Genomic DNA, 25,546 nt, shown 5'->3' with positions numbered 1-25,546 from the left:
TACCAAAAGCTGCTACTTTTATGATTATAGCTTCAATGTTTGATGATATCATTTCCCTGAGCAAAGTTTCTTGATCCTGGCGCCAAAGGTAAGCTAAAGGCTGCAATGAAAGCCTCTTGCACCTATTTGAAGAAAGAAAAAAATGGCAATGTTATTATATTCTTGCATCAAAACATAGGCCATGCAACTTTCTGGACCAATTTATCATGTTTTTTATGACTGCTTTCTTTTAACACATCCAGGTATTTATACATCACTAGGACTAAAGGAGAACACATCAACACATAAAGTACTTACAAGTGGATCACAAATATTTTGCTGTCATTATGTTTTTAAAAATATTATCATTACTTAAAAACTGTAGTCTTCCAAATAAACATGGCATGCTCTATTTATCCTGAAGGAATTTACACTCATTAGTTCTTTTATTTTTAAATCGTATTGCCAAGTAAAACCAATTTTACTGGATTTTTTCACATCTGCAATGAATAGCCTAAAGGAGGGAGAAGACGGTTGTGATGAAGTACTGAAATGTGCACTTCTGGGTAAGGGCATGCTGTGATTGGAGTTGGGCAACTGTCCATAAAAAAGAGCTCTTGGTGGAATGGTGGCAGTCTCGATTATCTTAGCAAGTTAGGGCAGAAGGGGGAGATAGTGGAGGGTGGACACTGCAGCCCCTTTCCATCAGCACCATCAACCGTCTAAGAAAGTACAAGAGAAGGGGCTCTTTGGACAAAGGCAGGTCCCAAGTGGGAGTGGGCACATAGTGCACTTCTAGAGCCAGCAAATGTGCTAAATATGGTGGGGGGAGCACTTTCATGGGAGCCTAAAGCCTCTGACCCCCACACAACTAAAGAGCCTACTATAAAAACAATGTACCTGAAAATGCTAATGTAAAAAATAAAGGCAGTTATATGAAACTTGTGTTCTATTCAATGAAAAGCTTTGAAATAAATATCTATAGTTTGGCATTATATGTTCTCAAAATATCACCAGACACTAACTATTACTTGGGATTATGTTAGTGTTTGTTGAGGTTTAACTTGGATATTTATTTAAGCAGTGTATTCCAATGCTCAACAGGAAAGGATGGGCTTAGGTTCATGAAAACTGGAGTGTTAGAAATGAGGATTTATATAAAAGGGAACATGTACATTCTTATCTTCCTTTTATTTGGTAGGAAGCACTCTTTCAAGAGTTCGGCTTTTTATTTCATCCATTGTAAATCTATGGCAACACCCCTGGAATTATATATTTACTGCTATACAAACACTTAAATGAAAGGAATCAAAGGCTTCAAAGCGTACCCTTCCTCAAGTTAAGCAGCCACGTACAGAAATAAGCTAGCTACCCTGTACTGAGGCAGAAACAATTCTGTGAACAACCTCTGGCACAATAGCTTAAGAAATACGCCTAAAATTATGCCAAAGATGAAAATAAGAGAAGGGGGAGACATTTTATAAAGGAGGAACAATATTTTGAAATGCACTCAAGCAGGCATCAATGTAATTCCAGTTTTGCACAAAATTATACAGAGACATATTTGAATTTAGTGAATGAATATAGTTCAGGCTTTTTAAAAACTGAAAAACAAGCTCCTTTTTTGGTTCCCTTTGCTACTGATGACAAACATTGATTTTCATCCTGGCATCCCCTCACAGGGCCTTAACAACACATTATGAGAGACCCCGAATTGACCTATGTCACTTTCAGTTTTCTTTTCAGTCAAAATTTGGCACTTTGTGTTGATCTTGGAGGGAAAGCCAACCCAAGCTACCAGATTTTTACTTTTATTATTTTTTGTTGAGAATTTTCAGTGGTTTGGATGACTTTCAGGCACTTTTTCACCTGACAAAAATAAAATAAAATTAGAGGATCTGGGAATTTTCAAGGTGTTCTGGAAGCTTGAGGAGCTTTTAAAAAGGGGTTTAAGTGCCTTCCTTATCCATGGACTATAGCAAAGCGGTGACATGGTTATAGCTTTTTGTTTCTTTCTCATAATGCTTCATTCACCGTTCACATTTTATAGATGTCTACCCATAAGCCATCCCATATTTTTCAATGGAAGTTTTCTGAGGTAAATGAATATATTATAGCCTTCATCACACTTCACTTTTGTTTGCTCTTGCTCACAAATTATTGTTTACTCAGGCAGACAATATATTTAAAGCCTAGTTTATGGATTGTTTAAACTTATTTTTATTTTCTTTTAAAACATGAGTAAAAAAAGATGTAGAAAGCAATTACATTTATCAAACAACAAGGATTATTTGCAAGAATGCGACTCAGCCGATTTAAGCTGTAACTGTTTCAGTTCTACAGCATTGAAGGAGTAAACTACAACATATGCTCTTAATGTTGTTAACATGGCATCACTCTATTGACTGAAGTAAGATGACTCAGTCTTGTGAAAAATCATATAGTCTGGTGATGATGAAGTACATTTCTAACAAAAATAATGGTTCAAGAATTTCATAATACTGAAACTTACTTTATATGCCTAACAAGTTGGACATACCCAGTCACTCTTTAAGTTTAAACCAATAGCCCTCTCCATTCCTCTTAGCCAGAAGTTTCCATTTTTGAAACTTCATCCAATTCAAAGAGTAGGACGCAAGCTTCTATAAAGTAGTAGTCATTTGGTTGTCTGCATCTTTTGTGTTGACTTAAGGTATTTTTGAAAATTCCTCAAATCTAAAAAGATCATGGTGTTGCTAGAAAATGAAATCATCCAGTCCTTTGTCAAGCAGTCATGTTATGGCTTATATCTTTAGCAGTGATTCAAATAATGTGTGAGTGTTCATTGTTTCATTTTATTTATTCAATTTATAACCTACAGTATGGCCACAAGGCTCCCAAGGTAGCTCTTAAGAGGACACACTCATGGCAACTCAGAGATAAGTAAAATTTTAAAATTATATTTAAAAATCCACCACTAAAGTCAAACAGTACAATCAAACAGTACAAGAGGTAAAACACTTCTCAGAAGTGCTTCAAATTAAAAAGTTCTTCTGAATGATTTTGACCAATAACTCTCTAGGAAGAAAGTTCTATATCCTAACAACCTAGGGTGGAATATCTAAAAAGACACTTGTCTCAAATTAAGTTATTCAGGGGTCCTTCAAGCAGATCTCCACTGGAGATAACCTTTTCCATGGAGGTGTCCAAATTATGATATGCAGAAATTATGATAACAAGTTCACCAGTGTTTTTGTCTTTTCACATACTAGATGACATCTCTGCTGTTTTGTTGAGATTTTACTGTGAGTTGAACTGATTAAATCAGGGGTCCTCAAACTTTTTAAGTGGAGGGCCGGTTCATGGTCCCTCAGAATGTTGAGGGGCTGAATTATCATTTGGAAAAAAAAATGAACAAATTCCTATGCACACCTTATTTATAGTGTAAATGCCCCCCCCCCCAAACAACAACAGTTTATTTATTTATTTGCTACATTTATACCCCATCCTCTCTCACCCCGAAGGGGACTCAGAGCGGTTTACAAGTTGTATGTACATACAATATATTACATTATTAGCATAGTACAATATTAGCATTATATATTAATATATTGTACTATACCACTATACCGTAATATTATTAGTAATATTACATTTAATATATAATATATAATTTATATTATTATATTATACAATATTATTATATTGTATTATTATTATTAGCCACCCTGAGTCCCCTATTGGGTGACAAGGGCGGGGGTGGAAATACTGTAATAAATAAATAAATAAGTTATTATCAATATTATATGTATACACAATATATTATATTATTACCATGGCACAATATTAGTAAATGAAAGAACAATACAATATTTAAAAATAAAAACAGTTTTAACCAACATACTGTAAATCTTTCAGGATTTCAATGGGAAGTGTGGGCCTGCTTCTGGCCAATGAGATAGTCAAGTTAAGTAGGATTTTTGTTGTTGTGTGCCTTCAAGTCATTTCAGACTTTGGGCGAGCCTCAGCCTAAGTCTAAAACTGAGGGCGGGGGCCAGGTAAATGACCTTGGAGGGCCGCATCTGGCCCCCGGGCCTTAGTTTGGGGACCCCTGGATTAAATTGTACTTCAGTTGTTGCTTTTAATAGTTTAGTATTATATTACAATGTAAGCTACATAAAAATAAATAATGCAATTCTAAATAAAGTCTAGCAAGATAAAACAGCAATCAACAGGTTATTTAAAATGTGTTTTTAATTTGGTTAATTCTGTTATTATTGGGCCTGGTCCCGCTTGTAAGCCGCCCCAAGTCCCTTTGGGGAGATGATGGCAGGATACAAAAAGTTGTTGTTGTTGTTGTTATTATTATTATTATATTGTTTTGTGTCAAAACACTGCATAAACAAACAAGTATAAAACTGACAAAATAGAGGGAACACAAGTGGCCAAATGATTTTAGACCAAAAATGGGCAAAAACAGGTAAAAAGGAAGCACAATCCCTCCAATTCTTCCCTAAATATTATATTTCTATTCAGTTCTTTGAAGGACTAAAGAAATGGCTTAAACACAAGAGAGGCATTGGTAACAGAGCAAGTATATTTATCACTAAGATGCTTTTTTAAGTCTCCAAGCAGAAATGCAGTTCTATGCACTTTGAGATGCAGTAAGAATAAAGACAGAAATGCAGCTGTGCAGCTTGTAAATATAACCTCAGGACTTATATAGGCTTAAATCTCATTGATAGCAGAATGTGAACATATGCTGGACTGAGATTTTGCAGCTTCATATCTCAAGAAAATAGCTGACAGCAACATGTAGGACATAACTAAGGTGCTCATTATTCAACTTTTTCACTTCAAATCACCTTGGAACTATTTTACAGCAAAAAAAGGAGCTAAAAATAACATAGTTACTAAGCATTGGTGAAACAATTGAGGCCTCTTCTACACTGACATATAATCCAGTTTCTGACTGGATTGTATGGCAGTGTGGACACATATAATCTATCAAATAATCTGGGATCAGATACTGGATTATATGACATTGTATATCCAGCCTGAAAAGATCCTGCCCGTTTTTAAATGCTAATGTAAGACACAGAAATTCTATTTTGGTATCCTGTTTGTTACTTCCAACTAGAGTGAGACTACTGAATCAGCTAGTGAATTGAGAATCAATTTAGTGGCAAATCCAACTGATTTAATGAGTTTGCCTTAGTAACAGAATTCAGGATTTAATATATCTCACACATCCCACAGTGAATAAAATTAAAATACTTAAAACAATAATCCCAAAATAGAATATTCTACCAAGAAATTCTTTCACATCAGTGAGTGTATATGTCATCATAGGAAGTGGAAATAATATATGGGGGGGTGTGGTAGATCTGAATATCAAAATATAAATTTTCTCTCATAGGAGTCCAGAGAAGTCAACATCAAATCACAAAAACAAAACCAGATTTAATTGTAGCAAAACATTCTTGATCATCTAGTTAATTTATAAGAATTAAATATTGAGATTAAATACATACAAACTCTAATGGGCTCATGTCCCCAGAATTCAAAATTCTTCATAAAATGATTAAGGCTATTAATCTATATACACCTAGCAGTATACTACATTGAATGAAACTTGCTTTTGAACAGATATGTATGGGACTGTACTGTAAAAGGACTACTAGCAGTTGAATCCAGACATCTTTGTACATTTCAATGTCTTTATAAACTGCTTGTACACATGTACAATGAAGGGAGCCGTGGCAGCGCAATGGGTTAAACCCTTGTGCCAGATGAATTGCCGACATGAAGCTTAGCGATTTGAATCTGCGAGACGGGTGAGCTCCCATCTGTCAGCCCTAGTTTCCCATGCAGGGACATGAGAGAAGCCTCCTACAGGATGGTAACACATCTGGGTGTCCCTGGGCAACGTCTTTGAAGGTGGCCAATTCTCTCACACCAGAAGCAACCTGCCTCAATTCGCTTCTGACACGATAAAACAATTGAGGGAATTTGATCTATATATTGAAATGAATGTGCCAATAGATTGATTGAAATATGTGAGCCATTCTAGACAGACACTGTTTATTTTGTAGTTCTCACATTTCAGAGTGCAGACCCAAATGAATAGACCAGTCATATTTATTGTCATATTTCTTCTCTAGTTTTCATCAGGACCTTGGAAATACTTGGGTTGAATTTTATTTCAATACCTCAAATTCACTAAAATTACAATAGTGACAGTACAATCTAGTATTTTGATTGTTACATAGGAACACTGCTAGTTTTCCTTGAAACAAAAACTATCACTGGTTTGAAAGATGCTGAATTACTAGACTATACAAATTGTTGGCAGAAGAATCAGTGTAGGGTAGCAGTGTTAACCTTTACCTGTTTCATAGCCATGCATATGAAAACAAAAATCCACGTGAAAAAAATCCACAATAATAGATGAAAATATATAGTAGAAATGTTTTAAGCAGAGGTTTGTCAACTATTTTTAATATGACAAATAGATCATAAAAGGTCAGAGGGATACATCCTACTTTATCTTTAGACACAATGGCTCAAAATCAAAATATACACTAAAACTCAGCTTAATATTCACCTAACAAAATAAATTCAATGAAACATTCAGTCCTCAAGCTAATATTGTTAAGCTGAACTCTAAAAACTTTCGGCATCCCATCAACTCTATGCAAATTGGCCAGCTGGCAGAAAAGAAACAGAAAGAGATGAAAGATTTCTCCTAATTTTATGGTGGTTTTGTATAGAAGGCTTTAACTCATTGCGTGAAGAGAAGTACAAAGACAAAATATACGATATTTCTGAAAGTGAACTTTGCTTGAATAGCATGCTGTAATTCAAAAAGAATAGAGCATCCATTTTTATTTTGCACAATGCCAAAATGTGTGCTGCAACAAAACTCAAATCACAGTTTAGGAGTATAGTTCACAGCAACCAAAATCTGTAATACTGTTGCCACGACTTGTTCATTCAATGCTCCAAGCAAAAGCTGGTTTTACTTACACATCTTCCACACGGACTCGCTGATAGTCTGACAGAATGGCTCCTACTGAAACAGCATCCACGTTTTCTTTATCCTGAGGACAATAGAGATAATTTAAATAGGGATAATAACCAAAGAAAAGTAGTGAAGTGTTCATTAACAAGAGCTATATTTTCTTTCATCTGGGCAGTTGAAGGTTCTATTAAAGGGATAGGGAGAAACAGGAGAATAAATTACAGTGGAACCATGACTTAAGAGTGTGTCCCAACTGAAAAGCATTTTGAGTTAAGAGCCACTGCTTGGCCCCGGTTTTGCTTTGACATGCGAGCAGAATTTTGAGTTAAGAACTAGTGCTAGAGGGTGTGCTGGCGCCACAGGGAGTGCCAGCATGAGAATACAGGGCTTTAGGGCTTCAAGGGAGCAGCCTCCATGCCCCTGTGCCTCATGCTCTTGTCAGCTTTGGAAGACTGATGTTCACTTTGCTCTTATCTGCTTTGAGGATCTTTGGGTTAGTTTATTTTGTGTGGTATTTATTCTTGGTATGTTTGGCTTCATGAGGAGAGAGAGGGAGAGAGAGCAAGAGCTGGCATGAGTACAGTGTGAAGAAAAGGATGCTTCTGCTTCTTCACTTTATGCTTCCGTGCTGCAACTTTCTGCTTCTACCATTATGACACAACTTTGTGCTTCTTCCATTTTAAAGTTGACATTTCTTTTTTATTGTTTCATGTGAATGAGCAGGTTTTCCCATGCTGTTATGCTGGCCAACACACATTTTGTTATATCAAATGACCTTCCTTACCACAACTTAGTGCTTCTACCATTTTAGAGTTGATATTCCTTTTTTATTGTTCCATGTGGATGTGCATTTATACAATATTTGTTATTTATAAAGTACACTCTCTTATTTAAAAACACATTACAAAAATGGGGGGGGGGGTTTGGTGGCACAGAACAGATTAATAGCATTTCAATGGGAAATTCACTTTGAGATAAGAGTGATTTGAGTTAAGAGCTCAGTCACAGAATAAATTGCACTCTTAACTGAAGGTATCAATATATATATTTATTTATTACGGTCGACACAAGATGTCACAGTTTTAAAAGGTTTTAATATTTACTTCAGCATTTACCTTTGTCATTTTAGCATATAAATGTTTAATACTGTTTTAACTACCATACAATACTGTGTTTTAACCCTGTTTTTGACAGTGTTTCTTAATATCTAAATGTATATGTTTATATTCTATTTTGATGCTTGTACATTTTCTGTTGCTGGTCATCGACTTCAATAAACAAATAAATAAATAAATCAAACAATGGATATGGTAAGATACATAGTTGATACGAGCTTGGAAAGATTCTATATGAATGCTGGTGGGACCAGAATAAGAAATAACATTTGTCCCTATCTAAAGTCTGGGTGTATAAAATTTTGGACACCATAATCAATAGGAATAACTAATTTCAAAAGGAGGGAGAAAGACAATTGAATTTCTACCATCAAAGTAATTTCTATCTATCTTCTAATCCTATTACTCCACTCCTTTTTTAATTTCACAATTCAATCTCACAATTTAGTTAATGTTGCTCATTAGCTAAGAAGCTCTAAATACAATAAGAGCTTTATCCTCTATTTGAGATGAATGAACAGCAGCACCCACCACGGCAAATTGCTACATCCCTGAAGAAGCAGCTCACCACTACCACCAATCACAAGGCGGGACTCAACTTCTGCAGGACTTGAAGACCAGTGGCACTTTTGTGAACAAATGAGCAGATGCACCTTGCATCAGCAATCATCATCTGCTTAAAGAAGCCATATGCTACTGCTGTCAATCTCAGGATGGCAAGTAGCTTCCACAGTACATGTCATGTAGTGGTGGCAGTATTCTTGAAAATGAACAATGAGCAGGATTGATGAGCCACTGAAGATGACCCATTGCCAATCACCATGTCCCTGTAGTTATTTATAGTTTTTATTTTCAATCTGTGGTTGATTAAAACCAAGGATACCAATTCCAGAGGGTTCATTGTGTAAGTTCGTCAACAGATGACAGGTAAAGATCTACATTATATTGTCCATGATGGTAAGGTTTCTTTATGTGTAAATATAGCTATGTCAGTTTAGGAAATACAAAAGATGTAACCATCCGGTAAAATAGTACCTGGCATTTCCACTGCAGAATGGCCACAGAATTATGCTGGAGGGCTTCAGAGAATCCTAGCAATAACACTTCTCGAGGAATCTCTATGTCTTTCATTGATATTCTATGGTCAATTTCCAATAAAGGTGGGACATTGGGTCATAGAATAAAATCATAGAGTTGGAAGAGACTACATGAGCCATCCAGTCCAACCCCCTGCCATGCGGGAAAAGCACGATCAAAGCACACCCAATAGATGACTTAGAGATTGGAGGATTTAGAGATTCCTAGGAAAGTGTTATCTCATATAAAAATAGCTTTTTTATATAGATTATCCACTTTTTTCTACTTTCATGGGGATTCTGTGCCCCTAAACTACCCCCCCCCCCCACCAAAGTTGGGAGCCTACTGTATGGATAGAGTCACAGGGTAAGACTGCATTGTTATTTCCACAACACCTAGGAATAATATGTTAAAACATACTGAAGGCCAGCTCTTCCTTATCCAAAGTCTAATATGATCAGTGGAAGCTTCTATTGCCTATTCCAGGGAACAAAGAAATCTAGGATTTAAGTCAATGACAATCATCCAATTCCAAGGCACTAGAGCAGGGGTCCCCAAAGTACGGCCCGCGGGCCACATGCGGCCCACCGGAGCCATTTATCCGGCCCCCGGAGGCAGTGGCTCCCTCCTCCTCCACCAAGCAAGGTGCATGTAGCGTGAAGGAGAAGGGGGAAAAGGCGCACGCCTTTCTTGTCTCCCTCCCCCCACGAGCACCTTTCCTGCCACTGCCGCTGAGGAAGGGCTGCAAGGGGCGAAGAAAAGGCGTGCGCCTTTTCTCCCTCGTCCCAAGGGCAGCTTTCCCATTGCCGCCGCTGAGGAAGGCAGCGGGAAAGGTGCGCGCGGGGTGAGGGAGGAGAGAAAGGCGCACGCCTTTTCCTCGCCCCGCGTGCACCTTTCCCGCTGCTGCTGTCGAAGAAGAGCCACGCGGGGCAAGGAAAAGGCGTGCGCCTTTCTTCCCTCAGCCCACGCACAGCTTTCCCGTCATCACTGCCGAGGAAGGCAGTGGGAAAGGTGCATGCAGGGTGAGGGAGGAGAGAAAGGTGCATGCCTTTTCCTCGCCCCCTGCACACTTTTCCCGCTGCCGCTGCTGATAAAGGTGCACACGAGGCAAGAAAAAGGCGTGCGCCTGTCCTCCATCGCCCAGCCAGCAGCTTTCCCATTGCCGCCAAGGAAGGCGAGCATGGGGCGAGGGAGGATGGAAAGGTGCGTGCCTTTCCTGCCTCCTCGCTCGCCTTGCACGCTTCTTTCCCGCCTCCTCCCTCACCTGGTGTGTGCCTTCCTCAGCGATGGAGGAGGGGAAACAATAATGGAGGCATGCCTATGGTAAAAGGAAGAGGCCTCCCGTCTTATCTTGCCAAACAGACTCCCTCCTCTGCAGCCCTATCTGGATTTATTTTTCTTGAAGATTAGCAATCTCTTCCAACCCTGATTATTACAGTATTGTTTTTCTTGTTGTTTTTGTTGTTGGTCAGGGGTGCTTTATGTTTTGGTTCACAAAGGCAGAAGAGGGTTGGACTATATGGCCCAAGGGGTATCTTCCAACCATTTTTATTATGGTGGTATTATTATTATTATTATTATTATTATTATTATTGTTATTATTATTATTGGGTGTCTATCTGTCAGGGGTGCTTTGATTATGTTTTGGTGCACAAAAGCAGAAGGGGGTTGGAGTAGATGGCCCAAGGGGTCTCTTCCAACCCTATTTATTATTTTGATGATGATGATGATGATGATGATTAACATTGAGGCTGTATTTGTCCCCCCCCTTTTTTTTACTTCAAATTAAGATATGTGCAGTGTACATAGGAATTTGTTCATAGTTTTTTAAAAAACTATAATCCAGCCCACCAACGGTCTGAGGGACTGTGAACTGGCCCCCTGTTTAAAAAGTTTGGGGACCCCTGCACTAGAGAATCCAGAAGCAGTACATGTGGTCCTTAACACAGCAATGAGTGAACATGGAAAACACTTAGACCCAACTTCCTATGCTGCTCATCATAAAACATGGTTTCTATACCTTTTACCATTTAGATCGCCCTTCCATGGATACATTCCAATTTGTCAATACGAAACAAAGTATTCCAAGTGAGATCTCACCAAAGCAAAACAGAGTGAGATTATTACTTCCCTCAATACACTTCTATTGATACAGCCCAGGGTCACATTGGCTTTGCTAGCTGCTACATCACACTATTGGCACATGTTAAGCTTTTGGTCTACTGTGAGGTTCACATCTACTAAGACTCCTAGATCCCTTTTCTATCAGGCCAGGTGTCACCTATTCTTTATGTGTGCATTTAATTTTTTTCCGCCTAAGTGTAGTATCTTACATTTTTCCCTGCTGAAATGTATCTTATTAGTCTTGATCAGATCTGTTTTGGATTCTGAATCTGAGGCATTAGTTATCCCACCCAATTTGATAAGCAAACCTTCTATTCCATGTAAATTTGATAAACAACCTTTTATTCCATCATCTAAGTCATTGAAAAAGATGTGGAATAGCACTGGGCCCACTAGTCCCACTCCACTAATAACTTCCCCCCAGGATTAAGAAGAGCCATTGGTGAGCACCCTTTGAGTTCGCTTCTTTTTACTCCACAAATCATTTTTCCAGAGATAACTTTTTCTTTAAAAATTTCTTTAGCAAGTCCTAACCTACTTGCTTTTATCTTTTTTATACATCTGTATTATTTTACAGTTTAAAGGAGCAATTTCTATCAACACTCATTTTGTCAACTTAAATGAAGGTGCAATGTTAAAGAAACTTCTTTTGAATATTTTCTCTTTTTCTGTCCTTCTTGCCACCTCCCCTTTTATTTAGATGATAATTCTTGAGACAGGGATGTGTCTTTTTCATTCCTGCAAACTGATATCTTAATAATAATGACATCACATCCCCCTTCACTTTAATTCCATGTAAATCATTGAGCAATTCAGTGTTTCCTATATTTATTTATTTATTTCCAGCATTTATACCCCGCCCTTCTCACCCAGGGGGACTCATTTGTACCACTATATTGTTTTTTAATTACATTTTGATTACTCTAACAAGACAGAAGTGCCATTTATAATTATCCTGTGAAAATGTTAGTTAGTAGGGTAGGTCACCTACCAAAATCTGAAAATGAGCATTCATTTGAAACTGGACCGTGCATATTCCATTGGTCTGCTCCATGAATAAGTAACACGCCGCCTTCCATATGTTCTGGACTACAACTCCTATCAGCCAGAACAAGCACAGAACATGGCTAAGAATTACAGAAGTTGCAGTACAAAAGAACTGCATTAGGTTGATCACCCATGCTCCAACTATAACAATGCATAACTTTAGATACCACGTGGGGGAATTCTGTGGCAGAGGGTCACAAAAGTAAGAGAAACATCCTGAGGCAGAAGGAATGTATGTTTTGCACCCTTGCATATTCGTCTCTCTAGAATAGAATATACAGAATAGAGCAGAACGTACTAGTCAAAGAGTTTAAACAAACTACAAGATATCCCCTTCTCTCACACTCTCTCTCTCTGGCACACACAGATTCTAATGGGGAGGAAAATAATGATGACGCCAGCAAAACAAATGTTATTTATTCAAACTTTGCCCAATATGCCTTACTCCCCCCCCCCCCGGCACCTCACTACAATTGTGTCTTTTGGACACAATTGAATTTCCCAATTTGTTAGGTCTTTGAATACAGAAGGTGGACTTACTGCTCATAAAAGACCACTGTTCATCAAGGGATGGAGGTCCCCAGTGGACCTCCCCACATTTAACAATATATGGTAATTTCATGGATGATCTACAACACCTTGCACCCTAAATCAGTATTGAGCAGTATTGAAACTGTGATGAGTCATGGGCCATGTAGTCCCGTTCCTGGCACTGTGGTGCTAGATGAAGAGGAAAACTTGGGTTTTTCACCGTTTCAGTCAGAATTGGAACTTTCCCAGCCAGATTTGGAAACCTTGCACCTGCAAGAGATTTGTCTTCCAGAAGTCTGTCAAACAAGCCCTGAACCTAAATCTCCTACGTTTTCTCGCCATGAGTTTTGTAAACAACAGAGGGGAGTTCAAGCGGCCTCTCGCAGGAGTGCGAGGATAGCTGCTAAGCATTCAGCTGATTAAGTCTGCTTTCCATGGGAAACTTTAAGGAGTCACACATCTGGATTCAGAGAATAGCTTTCGTTTCTGGTTCTCCAGAGAACTGCTCTTTGGCGGGAAAACGGGACCCTATTTAGGTGTTTTACCCACAAAGGGATCTTGCGGAGTCAATTCGTCAGCTACCGGAGTAGCGTGTGTGGACAGCTACTCCATTTCCAAGCCTCGTTCCTGCTTCAAGCCTTGTTCCCGATTTCAAGCCTTCGTTTCCAGCCTTGTTTTACTCTCCGGATCTTGCCTTGTTTTCCGGACCTCGCCAAGTAATTCCACGGATCCTATTCTTGCTCCTCGTTTCCTTGTTGCCTTGAATCAAGCCTTGTGTTCCAAGAATCAAGTTATTTCCTAGCCTTGCTCAAGTTCATGGACTAAAGGACCTTGTCATCTCCCCTCACTTGCTTGGCAAGTGAGTGTTTCGGTTATTGGATTACAACTTTGGACCTTAATATTTCATATTGGACATTGTTTCCTTGGACTAATTTTGACCTTTCCTGAAAGGTCTACTCCTGGACTAATTCATACGCTTGCTTTTATTAACTTTACATATTTCCTTAATAAAGATATTAGATAGATTCTGGCTTCTGTGTATGGTTATTGGTGCTCTGCTGCCTGGGTCGTGACAGAAACACTAATCCAATCTCCTGATTATAAACATTTACCCTGCTTAACATATGCTACTAAAATCTCAATTTGCTGCCAGGTTGGGAGGAATTTGAAAATAGAAATGATAAAAATTCCTTAAAAACTAAAAGGCCAGCAAAAAAGCAACACAAAATGCAATCTAGCTCTCCAGTTTGCTTGTGGACTGAAAACAGTATTACTAGATGGGATTTTTTAATCCTCTTGTTACACAATTCTTTGAGTTCAGCGGGAAGAAAATTAGTGATAATGCTTTCCATTTAATTAGTATATTACATGCACTGTAATTATTAGTGGGAAATGTTATATTAATGGAAGTGAAAGTTAGCAGTAAATTACCTTGTAGTTATTGTCAATTTCCCAAGCTACTGCTCCTTAAGATAACCCTTCTCCCTATAGTCCTTCCGGTAATTTTTTCTTGCCTGATAAACATGATGATTAAACAGCACACAGTGCAAACCTTTGATACTTTTAAAATTAAATCCATGCCCAGCCTAAGGGCTGTGTCTGATTTCAACTAAATGTGTCAGTTAATCAGATAAAAAATTATCAGTAACTCAAAGAAACAGCAGCCTAAGGCTTCATCAGGGCTAGGGAAAGCTGAACAAAATAAGACATTCAGACAATATCACATTATGAGTAAAGGTTACTGATAAGCATAAATCCAAACAGAGCTGTTCATCACCTTAATAATATCTATCTTTGGAGAACCATTATATACAACAGTCAAATTATCACTTTTTGAAAAGCAATTAGAAAAATGGGCTACTATGCCAATACACCATTAAATTGAAAACACACTAGGAAAAACCATGGATTATACTTGCACAAATCAAAGCTCCATTTGTAAAGCTCTCATGGAAAGAGATACATATTTACATATATAAAACGCTATACACTCAAAACAAGTTCTGCTATGTCTGCAAATTAAAGTAAGTTATTGATGTTCAAAATTTCATCAGCAGTAAAAGCGAGTGCTATTCATTCAGGCTATCCTCCGATTACATCTTCCTCATCAAGCAACATTATTACACTATTTTAATTACATACAGTCTAATTCCCAAGGCCTCTTCTTCAGTGCCCAGCCCTTCCAACTCTCTCTCCTGAACATGTTTCATTCACACACTCATCTATTTTGGAATTGAAAAAAATAATTTATTAGCATTTTTATTTACCTTCAATCTATCCCAAAAATAATTTTTAAAGTTCTGAAATGAAGTGACAGAATTCGCCATATCTCCAGCAAACGTTAATATAACCTCAGAGGGGAAACTTGTCTTCTGGCTGAGAGCAGCCATGTGCCAATAGCCTCACAGCATCGCCATGCTAATACAATAACTGATCCAATTTTTGACCCTGGAAACAGCAATCCTTACTTATATTACATCAGAAAACTTAGAAGTTATAGCTAAGTTGTGGTAACCGAGAAACTAAATGTAAATCATATAGTATAGGAGTGTCATTACTATATTCAAAGCAGGAAAAAGCATGTGGCTCCCAGGTTCAGTTTCCAGCATCTACAGCTAAGAGTTTATTGGATACTAGAATCTCTGCACCTTTGCAGATTTATCTCTCTAGAACAGAATAGAGTCATTATTGTAGCAAAAAATGCAGGATTAGAGTTTACAGTGCTCTGCCTCAGTACAAGGAGACTTACTATAGTCAATATGAAAGGTTGAAAGAAACTCAGTGCTATGGATGTGCACAGTTAAGTTGACAAATGTTTTGCTGGGGACAGGGGTAACACATCTTTAGGAAACACCCAGGCTTTTAATGAGACTATGGACTAAAAGATTGCACAAATGGAATGAAGCAGAAGCGTCTGAATTTCAACTCTTCTTTAAATAATATAAATCTCATCCTTTGGAATTCATTTTTATGATACTGAATTAAATTCTCCAATCTGCTTAAGCAGAAGTCATTCTACTTGATGAATTGCTTTTCTAGTTATAATTTACTATGTTTTTTTACACAATACAAACCTAAAATAGGCAAGAGGACTTCAAATACCTCAATTGTGCTATTATAAAACTTCTGTAGAGATTAAAAATAAGGTAGTCCAAACTATTTAAATGAGATAAACCCTAACATACTTGGAAAAGAACATACTTGATATGCAAGATTCTGAAAAGGATGTTTTGCATTCATGACATAACAGTGCCATGACTCAGGTAAGCACAACTTTGCAGATGAAAATCAAATATGCACAAAGTGCAATGATGTTATATATGCAGATAAGAAATGATGTCATGTCATATAGGGGAAATTGATGGAGGCATAATATAGGATATATCAAGTACAGAGTCTAACAACTTTTTACGTGCAAGAAATGCTGAAATTTTCCAGGATCAGTTATACTCACTTGATACAACTGAATTACTGCCTGACTACCAGTCTTGTTCAGGAGAGGTAGCAATTCAAAGTAGACCCTACATTCATATACAATTCTAGAACAGATTGTCTGAAATACTCTATTCTCCCTTATAAGCCTATCTAGGATCTCATCAGGCCTTTTTTTTTTGGTCCCACAACCATCAAAGGATGTGCTTAGTGAAGGAATGCAAAGGGGTTCCCTCAGTGTATGGGACAAGATCTGGATGTCCTTGCAAAATAGGCTGGCCCTCTATCTTCTGTCCTTGATCTATCAGTAAAACTCATTTATTTTGATCCAGATGAGACTTTGGCTTCGCTGCTGGACAGAAAGATCAGCGAGGCAAATCTGTCATCCCACACAACACTCCCTTTCACCGTGCCTTTCCCTATCACATGTGGGAAGTGGCTCCCTCCCAGTGAAGACTGACTCCATTGGAACCAGCACAACATGGGCATATTCTGATGTTGGGAGATAAGTGTCCAAAGACGTTTCCACCCCAGTTGGGGGCGGGGCCTCTACCGGAAGTCACACGATGTTGTGTGATGGCCAGCATGGGGCTCCATCCCCAAAACAGGTTTTTTTTCAATCAGGTTTAGAGATAAGATTCTGCTCACAAAAATTTGCGCACAAATTTGAAGATACCCCTAACATTTGCAAACGTTTCACCACACAATACAAGAATATAAGAAAGTAAAAATGGCCATGCTGGATCACACAAAATGTCTATATTGTGTAGCATTCTCTTCATCCACTGACCAAGAAATTTCCTATGCCAGGCATGCCATTAGGATATGAATGTGGGTGAACTCCTCATCTCACATTCCTCAACAAAAGAGATTGGCATATAATACGACTCACACATCTGTAGGGGATAAATTCCTGGACTTAGCATGGAAACATGAAACAACAAATAATAATGAACCCAACTGAAACAAATGATTCATGGCAGAAGCATATTATGGAATTGTGATTGAGGACCTAGAAAATGCCTAGACAGAACACTTCTCTAGCATCTCTATTTCATCTACTGCACTGCTTTTAAGTATGGGTCTCAAGCAGAAGTAGGGTCTCTTTATCTTTATCTTGGGGGCCACAAAAATTTGGCAACAGGTTTCTGAACACCACCTACTTATGTAAATCTGTCAGCAACACCTGCATTGTTTACAGTAGACTCTGCAGAAAATGCTTCAGCTGTACTCAACAAAATCAGCCTGTTTAGCAAGCCTTTAGTAACAGTAAATGTCCAATTTTTATACCTACTGTATTTTATATACCTATATACCCGGGGTCATGTAAAAGCTTCTCAGATAAAAGGGATCATGAGTGGATAAAGTTTAAGAAGACCTGGTCTAGTGCAACTGCATGATCAACTTCCAGTGGAAGCATAGCATAGTATTTCACTGACAAAGCTAGAAAATGTTCTGATAATATAAATGAGATGATGGATATCAGCCCCTCAGATACAGAGGTCATACTATATTCCTAAACGCCATTATCTAAACCTTATTTTAAAGCTGCCCATGATGGTAACCATTAATTCTATCAATATATCCTGTAACAAAATGTCAGTTTCTCTCAGTTTCAGAATTTGTTCACAATTTTCTGTGTACAACAAAGTATGATCAATATGTTAGTGAAAGTATTATGGTATTTTCCCAGATTTTCTCTAGGAGATCAAACAAGAGTGAAGAATGCTGTAACATCCTAGACTTAGGCCTGGACATCCAGAATGAACATTCTACACGATTTTCCACTGCTAGCAGCTGTAATCAAGGGTACCACAATTATTAACATTTTAACTTTAATCAAGATTTGGATTTACATTTTGAAACTGGTTTCGATTTCCTGATTAGATCTACCATAATTAAAGTAGATCATGGCATAACCATTAATAAATCACAAGATAGTCAGGGCAAGGGGAGAAAACATGGTTTCATGGCTTGATCTAGAAATGAAGAACCTTGAAGGTGCAAAGATTCTAAATACAGAGTTTGCAAAAACAAGAAAGGTGAAAACCCAAAATGAATGCAGAAAGAAAAATTAGTTCTCAAAAGGGGAAACAGTGAAAATGTATTATAATTCAATCTATTCCAAAACAACTGTACAAATATAAGTGGACAGAAGACGGTCAGTTTTCATAATTGTTTTTCACGAGTTGTCAGGATCTGAATGTTTAAGATTTGGATTCTCATTATCACTCTCCATTACTTTCTTACATAAGTTTATGAAAATGGAAAGCAGTTCATAACAGATTTCACTTTCTCTCCACGTTATCACATTAGGGCTATAAAGTGGGAAACCCCCCATTTTGAGCTTTTTCTGCTGCCTGCAGAATTCTGGGAAATGTAGTTTAGGGCAGGGCCTTTTGAAGTATCAACCACAGAGGTCCTTCCCTTCCCAAACTGTATTTCCCAAAATTCTGCAGGTGGCAGAAGAAACCCAAAATGTGGGGCTACCAACTTTAAAGCCCATGATAACGTAGTTAGACTTCCATTGAATACCAAAGCTATGTTGACTACCAGAACAAAAAGTGTAATCACAAAACTGGAAAGGGTACAGAAAAAAGACGTAGACCCAATTTTGTTTCTCTCGTCTAAAGTTGAAACATTTGATCAGTTGCTGAATGGAAAATTAATACTTATTGATTGATTCAACAGCTTTAATCTGTTAAGTATCTGCAATTGGATTAAGGTCCTAAAATTCACTTTCCCAACAATGAAAAACCATATTTTTAGTAAAGAAAAACAGGTGCTTAAAAGAAAGAAATAAGATATTTCTACAATACTGACAAAACAAAAAGCAATTTAGTTTCTTAATCCTCAACAATCACAAAAAGATAGATTAAAGGAGGATTTGGGAAACACTTTAACTGTATATACGAGGGCTATCCACAAAGTAGGTTACGTTTTGGATTTTAAAAAAGACAAAGTATAGGAGAAATCATTTACCATATGCAGCTGAAAGACACATTCCAATACTACAATCTCATGTAATCCTCATTGGAATCTAGGCACGTTTCATATAGATAAATGAGTTTGAAAAGTACTGCTCCAGTAAATTCCCCGCTTGTGTCCTCAGCTCTTCCCCCTTCTCCCTTCCTGCAGTGTAGCTAAAATGCTGCGCTGCCAGCCATGCCCCCATTGTTGGAAACTGAGGAGAGAGGTGGCAAATTAACTGGGGCAGACCTTTTCAAACTCATTTATCTATATGAAACGTGCCTAGATTTCAGTGGGGATTACGTGAGATTGTAGTATTGGAATGTGCCTTTCAGCTGCATATGGTAAATGATTTCTCCTATACTTTGTCCTTTTCAAAAGCCGCCCTGAGTCCCCTCGGGGAGAAGGGTGGAGTAGAAATATCGGAAATAAATAAAAATAATAAAATAAAATCCAAAACGTAACCTACTTTGTGGATAGCTCTCATACTTAAGTATAAGTCGACCTGAATATAAGGTTATTGACTCGAATATAAGCCAAGTGTGGGAATGCAGCAGCTACTGGTCAATTTCAAAATAAAAATAGATACCAATAAAATTACATTAATTGAGGCATCAGTAGGTTAAATGTTTTTGAATATTTACTGTATTTCAACAAAAAACAATAAACTAGCTCCTCTGTAAGTGGAAAAGTAGGGTCAACAAAAACAATATGATATCAGCAACAATTTAGTAGTAGTAGTAATAATAAACTTCATTTGTATCCCACCCTATCTCCCCACAGGGACTCAGGACAGGTTCCAACATAGTAGCAGGCAAAGATTCAATGCCTGTATAAACAATGCAGAGCTAGATATAGATATGTAATCATATATATTAATTTCACATATGCATTTCCCCCTCAAATGTTTGCAAATCCTCTCTCACTATATGTGCATTTCCCTCCTGCAATATTTGCAAGCCCTATATATCTATGTTTATATCTATCTAGACATCTCTCTCTCTCTCTCTCTCTCTCTCTCTCTATATATATATATATATATATATATATACACATACATACAGTATATACGTGTGTGTGTGCATGTGTGTGCGTGTGTGCATTTCCCCTGCAATATTTCCAAGCCCTATATATCTATATTCATATCTATCTAGACATGTCTATATAAATAATTATATATATATAGGATTTGCAAAGACTTGTAAACATGCGAGATGAAAATTCATATATAAAATTATTTATACACACACATAGAGAGAGAGATATATAAAGATATATAGGTAACTCTATATATTCATTTATATCTATATCACAGAGACTTGAAAACATGTGAGGGGAAAATTCATATATAAAATTAATATAGATAGATAGATAGATAGATAGATAGATACAGACATATAGGTACATAGGGACTGCAAAGGCTTGCGGGGAAAATGCCTATATATCTGTAGGAGATTAGCATTTTTAATCTATGCTTTTATAAGATTAATGGATATATATGGTTTGCAAAGACTTCAGGAAAAACATGGATATTATAGAAACATATTTATAGATCCATAGGGCTTGCAAAGGCCAGTGAACATTTCTAAGGGAACAAAAATGCACATATAAAGTTAATATATTTAGATACACAAAAACACCAGGAAATTGGGTGGGTTTGAAAGAGGGTCATACAAACAAGGAGAACATGAAATATATCTCCTTTCCCCCCCTCCCTCCCTTTTTACTGGAAAATAAAACACACTGTTCAGGGAGGAGAAGAGGAGAGAGAAATATATCATATATTGCAAGCCTTCAGGCTTCACTGCCCACCTTGACCCCATTATAAGCCAAGGGAGGCTTTTTCAGCTCAAAAAAAAAGGTTGGATTAGATGGCCCATGTGGTCTCTTCTAACTCTTATTATTCTATGATTCTACAAATTTTTTATCAGTAGGCCACAGACACTGTTTTAATCTCTTACATACTGTATCATCCCTACTTATCAATTCAGAAAAGGCTACTATCCTATCAGTAAAAATAACATAAGGGAAATACCTAACTTTGGAGGATAAGAAATATGGAACAGCACAACTAGTCATGCAATGTAACAACTAGACCCACAAAAAAAAGTGAAAGTGGCACCCTCTCTAGACCACTGCTTCTTAAGCTGTGGGTCGTAACCCCACATGGGGTCCCTTCGGTTCAATGTTGGGGTCATGAAATTTGTCAATAGTATATAAGATAATAAATTTAAAAATAAAACTTTATTTGCATTCTGCCCTATCTTCCTGAGGGGACTCAGGGAGGATTCCAACTCACAATGGTAAACATTCAATTCCTCCATAAAACAAACAAATACTGGCATAAAATCCCACAGAAACCCCGCATATGAAAATAACATTAAAAACCTAACCTCAAATTAAAACCTAACATCAGTAAATTAAATCTCACAACAATAAATCAAACTAGACATAATCAAACAAAATTATATAATAGCATGAAATCTAAGACAACATCCACATTAATTTACAACAGCCAACTAGATTTCACAAAACATTGTGGGTTGGCTGTGTAGTCAAACTATGGTCATTGTTTCTGAATGCCACCTAGACATTTAAATGAATCTGCTAGTAATAAAATGCAGTATTTACAGTGGACTCTGCAGAAAATGTTTTGCTGTGCTTCATAAAACGGAAATCAGCCTGTTTAGCAAGCCTTACAAATGCTGATTTATTATCAGTAAAATGTATGATTTGTTATCTATTTTATATACCTATATATCTGGGGTTGCGTAAAAATTCCTCAGGCGGAATGGGGTTACAAGTAACAAAAGTTTAAGAAGTTCTGCTCTATCCCACCAAGAAACCAAATCCATGATCTTGATAGCCACAAATGTCTATTGTGCCACTTTAGTTAATTGGCTGTGGAATATGCTTCCAAATAAACAAAAAAATAAGGCTGTATTTAAGGTGCTAAATAAGTAATCTTATTTAGCATCCTCGCATGTCCCAAGACGATAAAATATAAATCTGTCCCTTACTCGTAATTCTACACTTGTATGTAGACAGAGTGAATACTGTTATATTTGTTGTATAATCTACTTAACATTTTAAATAAGACAACTGCAAAAAAACAAAACAAAAAAAAACCAAAACCCCGACAACAATGTGATCAGTTTGAGTAAAGTGACAAGAGGTCCAGAAATCCAATCTTGCAATAGATTAAGATCTTGTACCACACAACAGAAAAGTGCAAATTTGCTCTTCCAACTGCAGTTCCTCTGAATCATGTCCCATTTTTGAGAAACAACTTTCCAAAGAGTGGTAGAAGGATAAATACACAGAAAAGTATGTACACATGCCTGCACACTTAGAAGGATGGGTCCTGCCCTTACTGGAATTAGAGTCTTAGACAAATAAGAGTTCACTCAATTCTCAAATAGCTGACCTACAGCTAGAGGAGTCAATGCTGAATACAATACAAAGAAAAAAATACTCTTAAATCAATCACCAATCATGAAAGCAACATCAATAATTCTACCATAGACTAAACAAAAGCAGAAGGTTTCAGTCTTTAGCTTTAATGTTTTTCTAGCTTCAGACAGGAAATAGACATTTTAAATATATAGAGCTCATTAAAGGGGCCCACTAAACTGTTCCATAATGGTAAAGGATTTTGCATTCAATGTGCAGTTATGAACCAGCAGTTTAATGGCCATGTACATAACACAGTTGACAGGATACTTTTAAACTTGATACTTTAAAGAAAACAACTGACATCATAAAGCTAATTATTAAAACCTCACTTTGTCAAATCTTGACCACACTTCAGACACACATAAGTAGTAGAAAAATACCAATTTATGAAATGAAACATTCACCATTTAACACACACACACACACACACACAATTACACACCAATCTCCCCTTTGGGGGCAATGCAAAAACAAAATAAATAGCCTCTCAAGAAATATGGGTCTTTCCTGTTTCCAACATCTAAATTTGCACAACTGCACACAAAGCATGAGAACATATACCACAGAACAACTATAATACTTCTCCGCCACATAACACTTCCCCATATCCAGATATGCACATGGAAATGTACAGGAGCTAAGTGAGACTGAAGAATGCAGAAAGAAAACAGTGCTCTCTGAGAAGCACTTTGGTACAAACATATGAAAAATGTTGATGTATTGTAATAATTTCAATAGCTATTGCCTTCATTTGTGCAAATAAATGGTGGGATCTAGTGAGAACTCTTAACACTGATTTTTTATTTTAGTACTAGCTGTGCCCGGCCACGAGTTGCTGTGGCGAAGTATGGTGGTATGGGAAATAAAGTATTGAGGAATTGGTGGTAGTTAAGGTAAAGAGTAAACGTTTTCCCCTGACATTAAGTCCAGTCATGTCTGACTCTGGAGGTTGGTGCTCATCTCCATTTCTAAGCCGAAGAGCCGGCGTTGTCCGTAGACTCCTCCAAGGTCATGTGGGATGACTGCATGGAGTGCCGTTACCTTCCCGCCAGAGCAGTACCTATTGATGCACTCACATTTGCATGTTTTCGAACTTCTGGGTTGGCAGAAGCTGGGGCTAACAGTGAGGGCTCACTCTGGTCTCCAATTCAAACCTGCGGCATTTCTGTCCAGAAGTTTAGCAGCTCAGCGCTTTAAAACGCTGCGCCTTTATTTCCTAAAGGTTGTGAATATACAATATTTCTGATTTTTTTTTTGTCTGTTGGAGGGAAGTATGAATGCTGCGATTAGGGAAAATTATTAGGATGTAATGGCTTTGCAGCTTTAAAGCCTGGCTGTTTCCTCCCTGAGTGAATTTTTTGTTGGGAGGTGTTAGCTGGCCCTGAGTGTTTTCTGTCTGGAATTCCCTTGTTTTCAGAGTGGTGTTCTTTGCGATATTTTATGTGCTTCTACTGTCTGTGGTCCTGAGAAAACAGAGGATTTGCCAGACTTTGATGATGGGAATACTTTGTTGGGAGGTGTTAGCTGGCCCTAATTGTTTCCTGTGTGGAATTCCCCTGTTTTCAGAGTGTTGTTCTTTATTTAGTGTTCTGATTTTAGAGATTGTATTGTTCTGTTTTATTATACCACATTAATTTTTATATATTCTGATTTTAGTGTTTTTGAATACTTGGAGCCAGATTGTATTCATTTTCACGGTTGACCGCAACACAACAACAACAACAACAGTAATGATAGTAATAATAATGACTTTGGTAATACACAGTGCTTCACTCCCTTCTCATCTTCCTTTCTGGAAGAATCCTTTCTTGGGAGGTGTTAGCTGGCCCTGATTGTTTCCTTTGTGGAATTTCCAATTTCCCTGCTTTCAGAGTGTTGCTCTTTATTTACTGTCCTGGTTGTAGAGATTATATTGTTCTACATTATTCTATCCCAGTAATTATTTCATATTAAAGTAGGATCTCACTTATCCAACATTCGCTTATACAATGTTCTGGATTATCCAACGCAGTCTGCCTTTTCATAATCAATGTTTTTGTAGTCAGTGTTTTAAATTCATTGTGATATTTTAGTGGTAAATTTGTAAATACAGTACAGTAGAGTCTCACTTATCCAACATAAACGGGCTGGCAGAATGTTGGATAAGCGAATATGTTGGACAATAAGGAGGCATTAAGGAAAAGTCTATTAAACATCAAATTAGGTTATGATATTACAAATTAAGCACCAAAACATCATGTTAGACAACAAATTTGGCAGAAAAAGTAGTTCAATCCGCAGTAATGCTATGTAGTAATTACTGTATTTATGAATTTAGCACCAAAATATCACGATATATTGAAAACATTGACTACAAAAATGCGTTGGATAATCCAGAACGTTGGATAAGCGAGTGTTGGATAAGTGAGACTCTACTGTAATTACTACTTAGCATTACTACACATGGAACTACTTTTTCTGTCATATTTGTTGTATAATATGATGTTTTGGTGCTTAATTTATGTAACGATTACCTAATTTGATGTTTAATCAGCTTTTCCTGAATCCCTTCTTATTATCCAACATATTCACTTATCCTGCCGGCCTGTTTATGTTGGATAAGTGAGACTCTACTGTATATTGAATCTTATATTATCTGCTTAGAACTGGATTATTTAAGGCCCCTTCTTCACAGCTGTATAAAATGCACACTGAAGTGGATTATATGGTAGTGTGGAGTCAAGATAATCCAGTGCAAACCAGATAATATAAGATTATAAATGGGTTATATTACAGTGTGGAAGGGCCTTGAGTCTACACTGCCATATAATCC

General features: G+C 37.3%; 1 protein-coding gene across 4 annotated transcripts in view; it reads right to left on the bottom strand.

The window, feature by feature from the left end:
- dph6 (diphthamine biosynthesis 6) overlaps window positions 1-25,546 on the bottom strand; it is a 320,194-nt gene that overhangs the window by 252,302 nt on the left and 42,346 nt on the right. For all 4 annotated transcript variants that reach the window (XM_062968214.1, XM_008103108.3, XM_008103117.3 and 1 more), the window contains exons 4-5: window positions 6,988-7,061; window positions 4-122 (exon numbers count right to left, since the gene is read on the bottom strand). In XM_062968214.1, the coding sequence (XP_062824284.1) occupies window positions 4-122; window positions 6,988-7,061 (193 nt within the window). The remainder of the gene's footprint in view (window positions 1-3; window positions 123-6,987; window positions 7,062-25,546) is intronic.

The sequence above is a fragment of the Anolis carolinensis genome, chromosome 1 (genome assembly GCF_035594765.1).
Source record: "Anolis carolinensis isolate JA03-04 chromosome 1, rAnoCar3.1.pri, whole genome shotgun sequence".
NCBI classification, from domain to species: Eukaryota; Metazoa; Chordata; class Lepidosauria; order Squamata; family Dactyloidae; genus Anolis; species Anolis carolinensis.
This window is presented reverse-complemented; position numbering and strand designations above follow the sequence as displayed.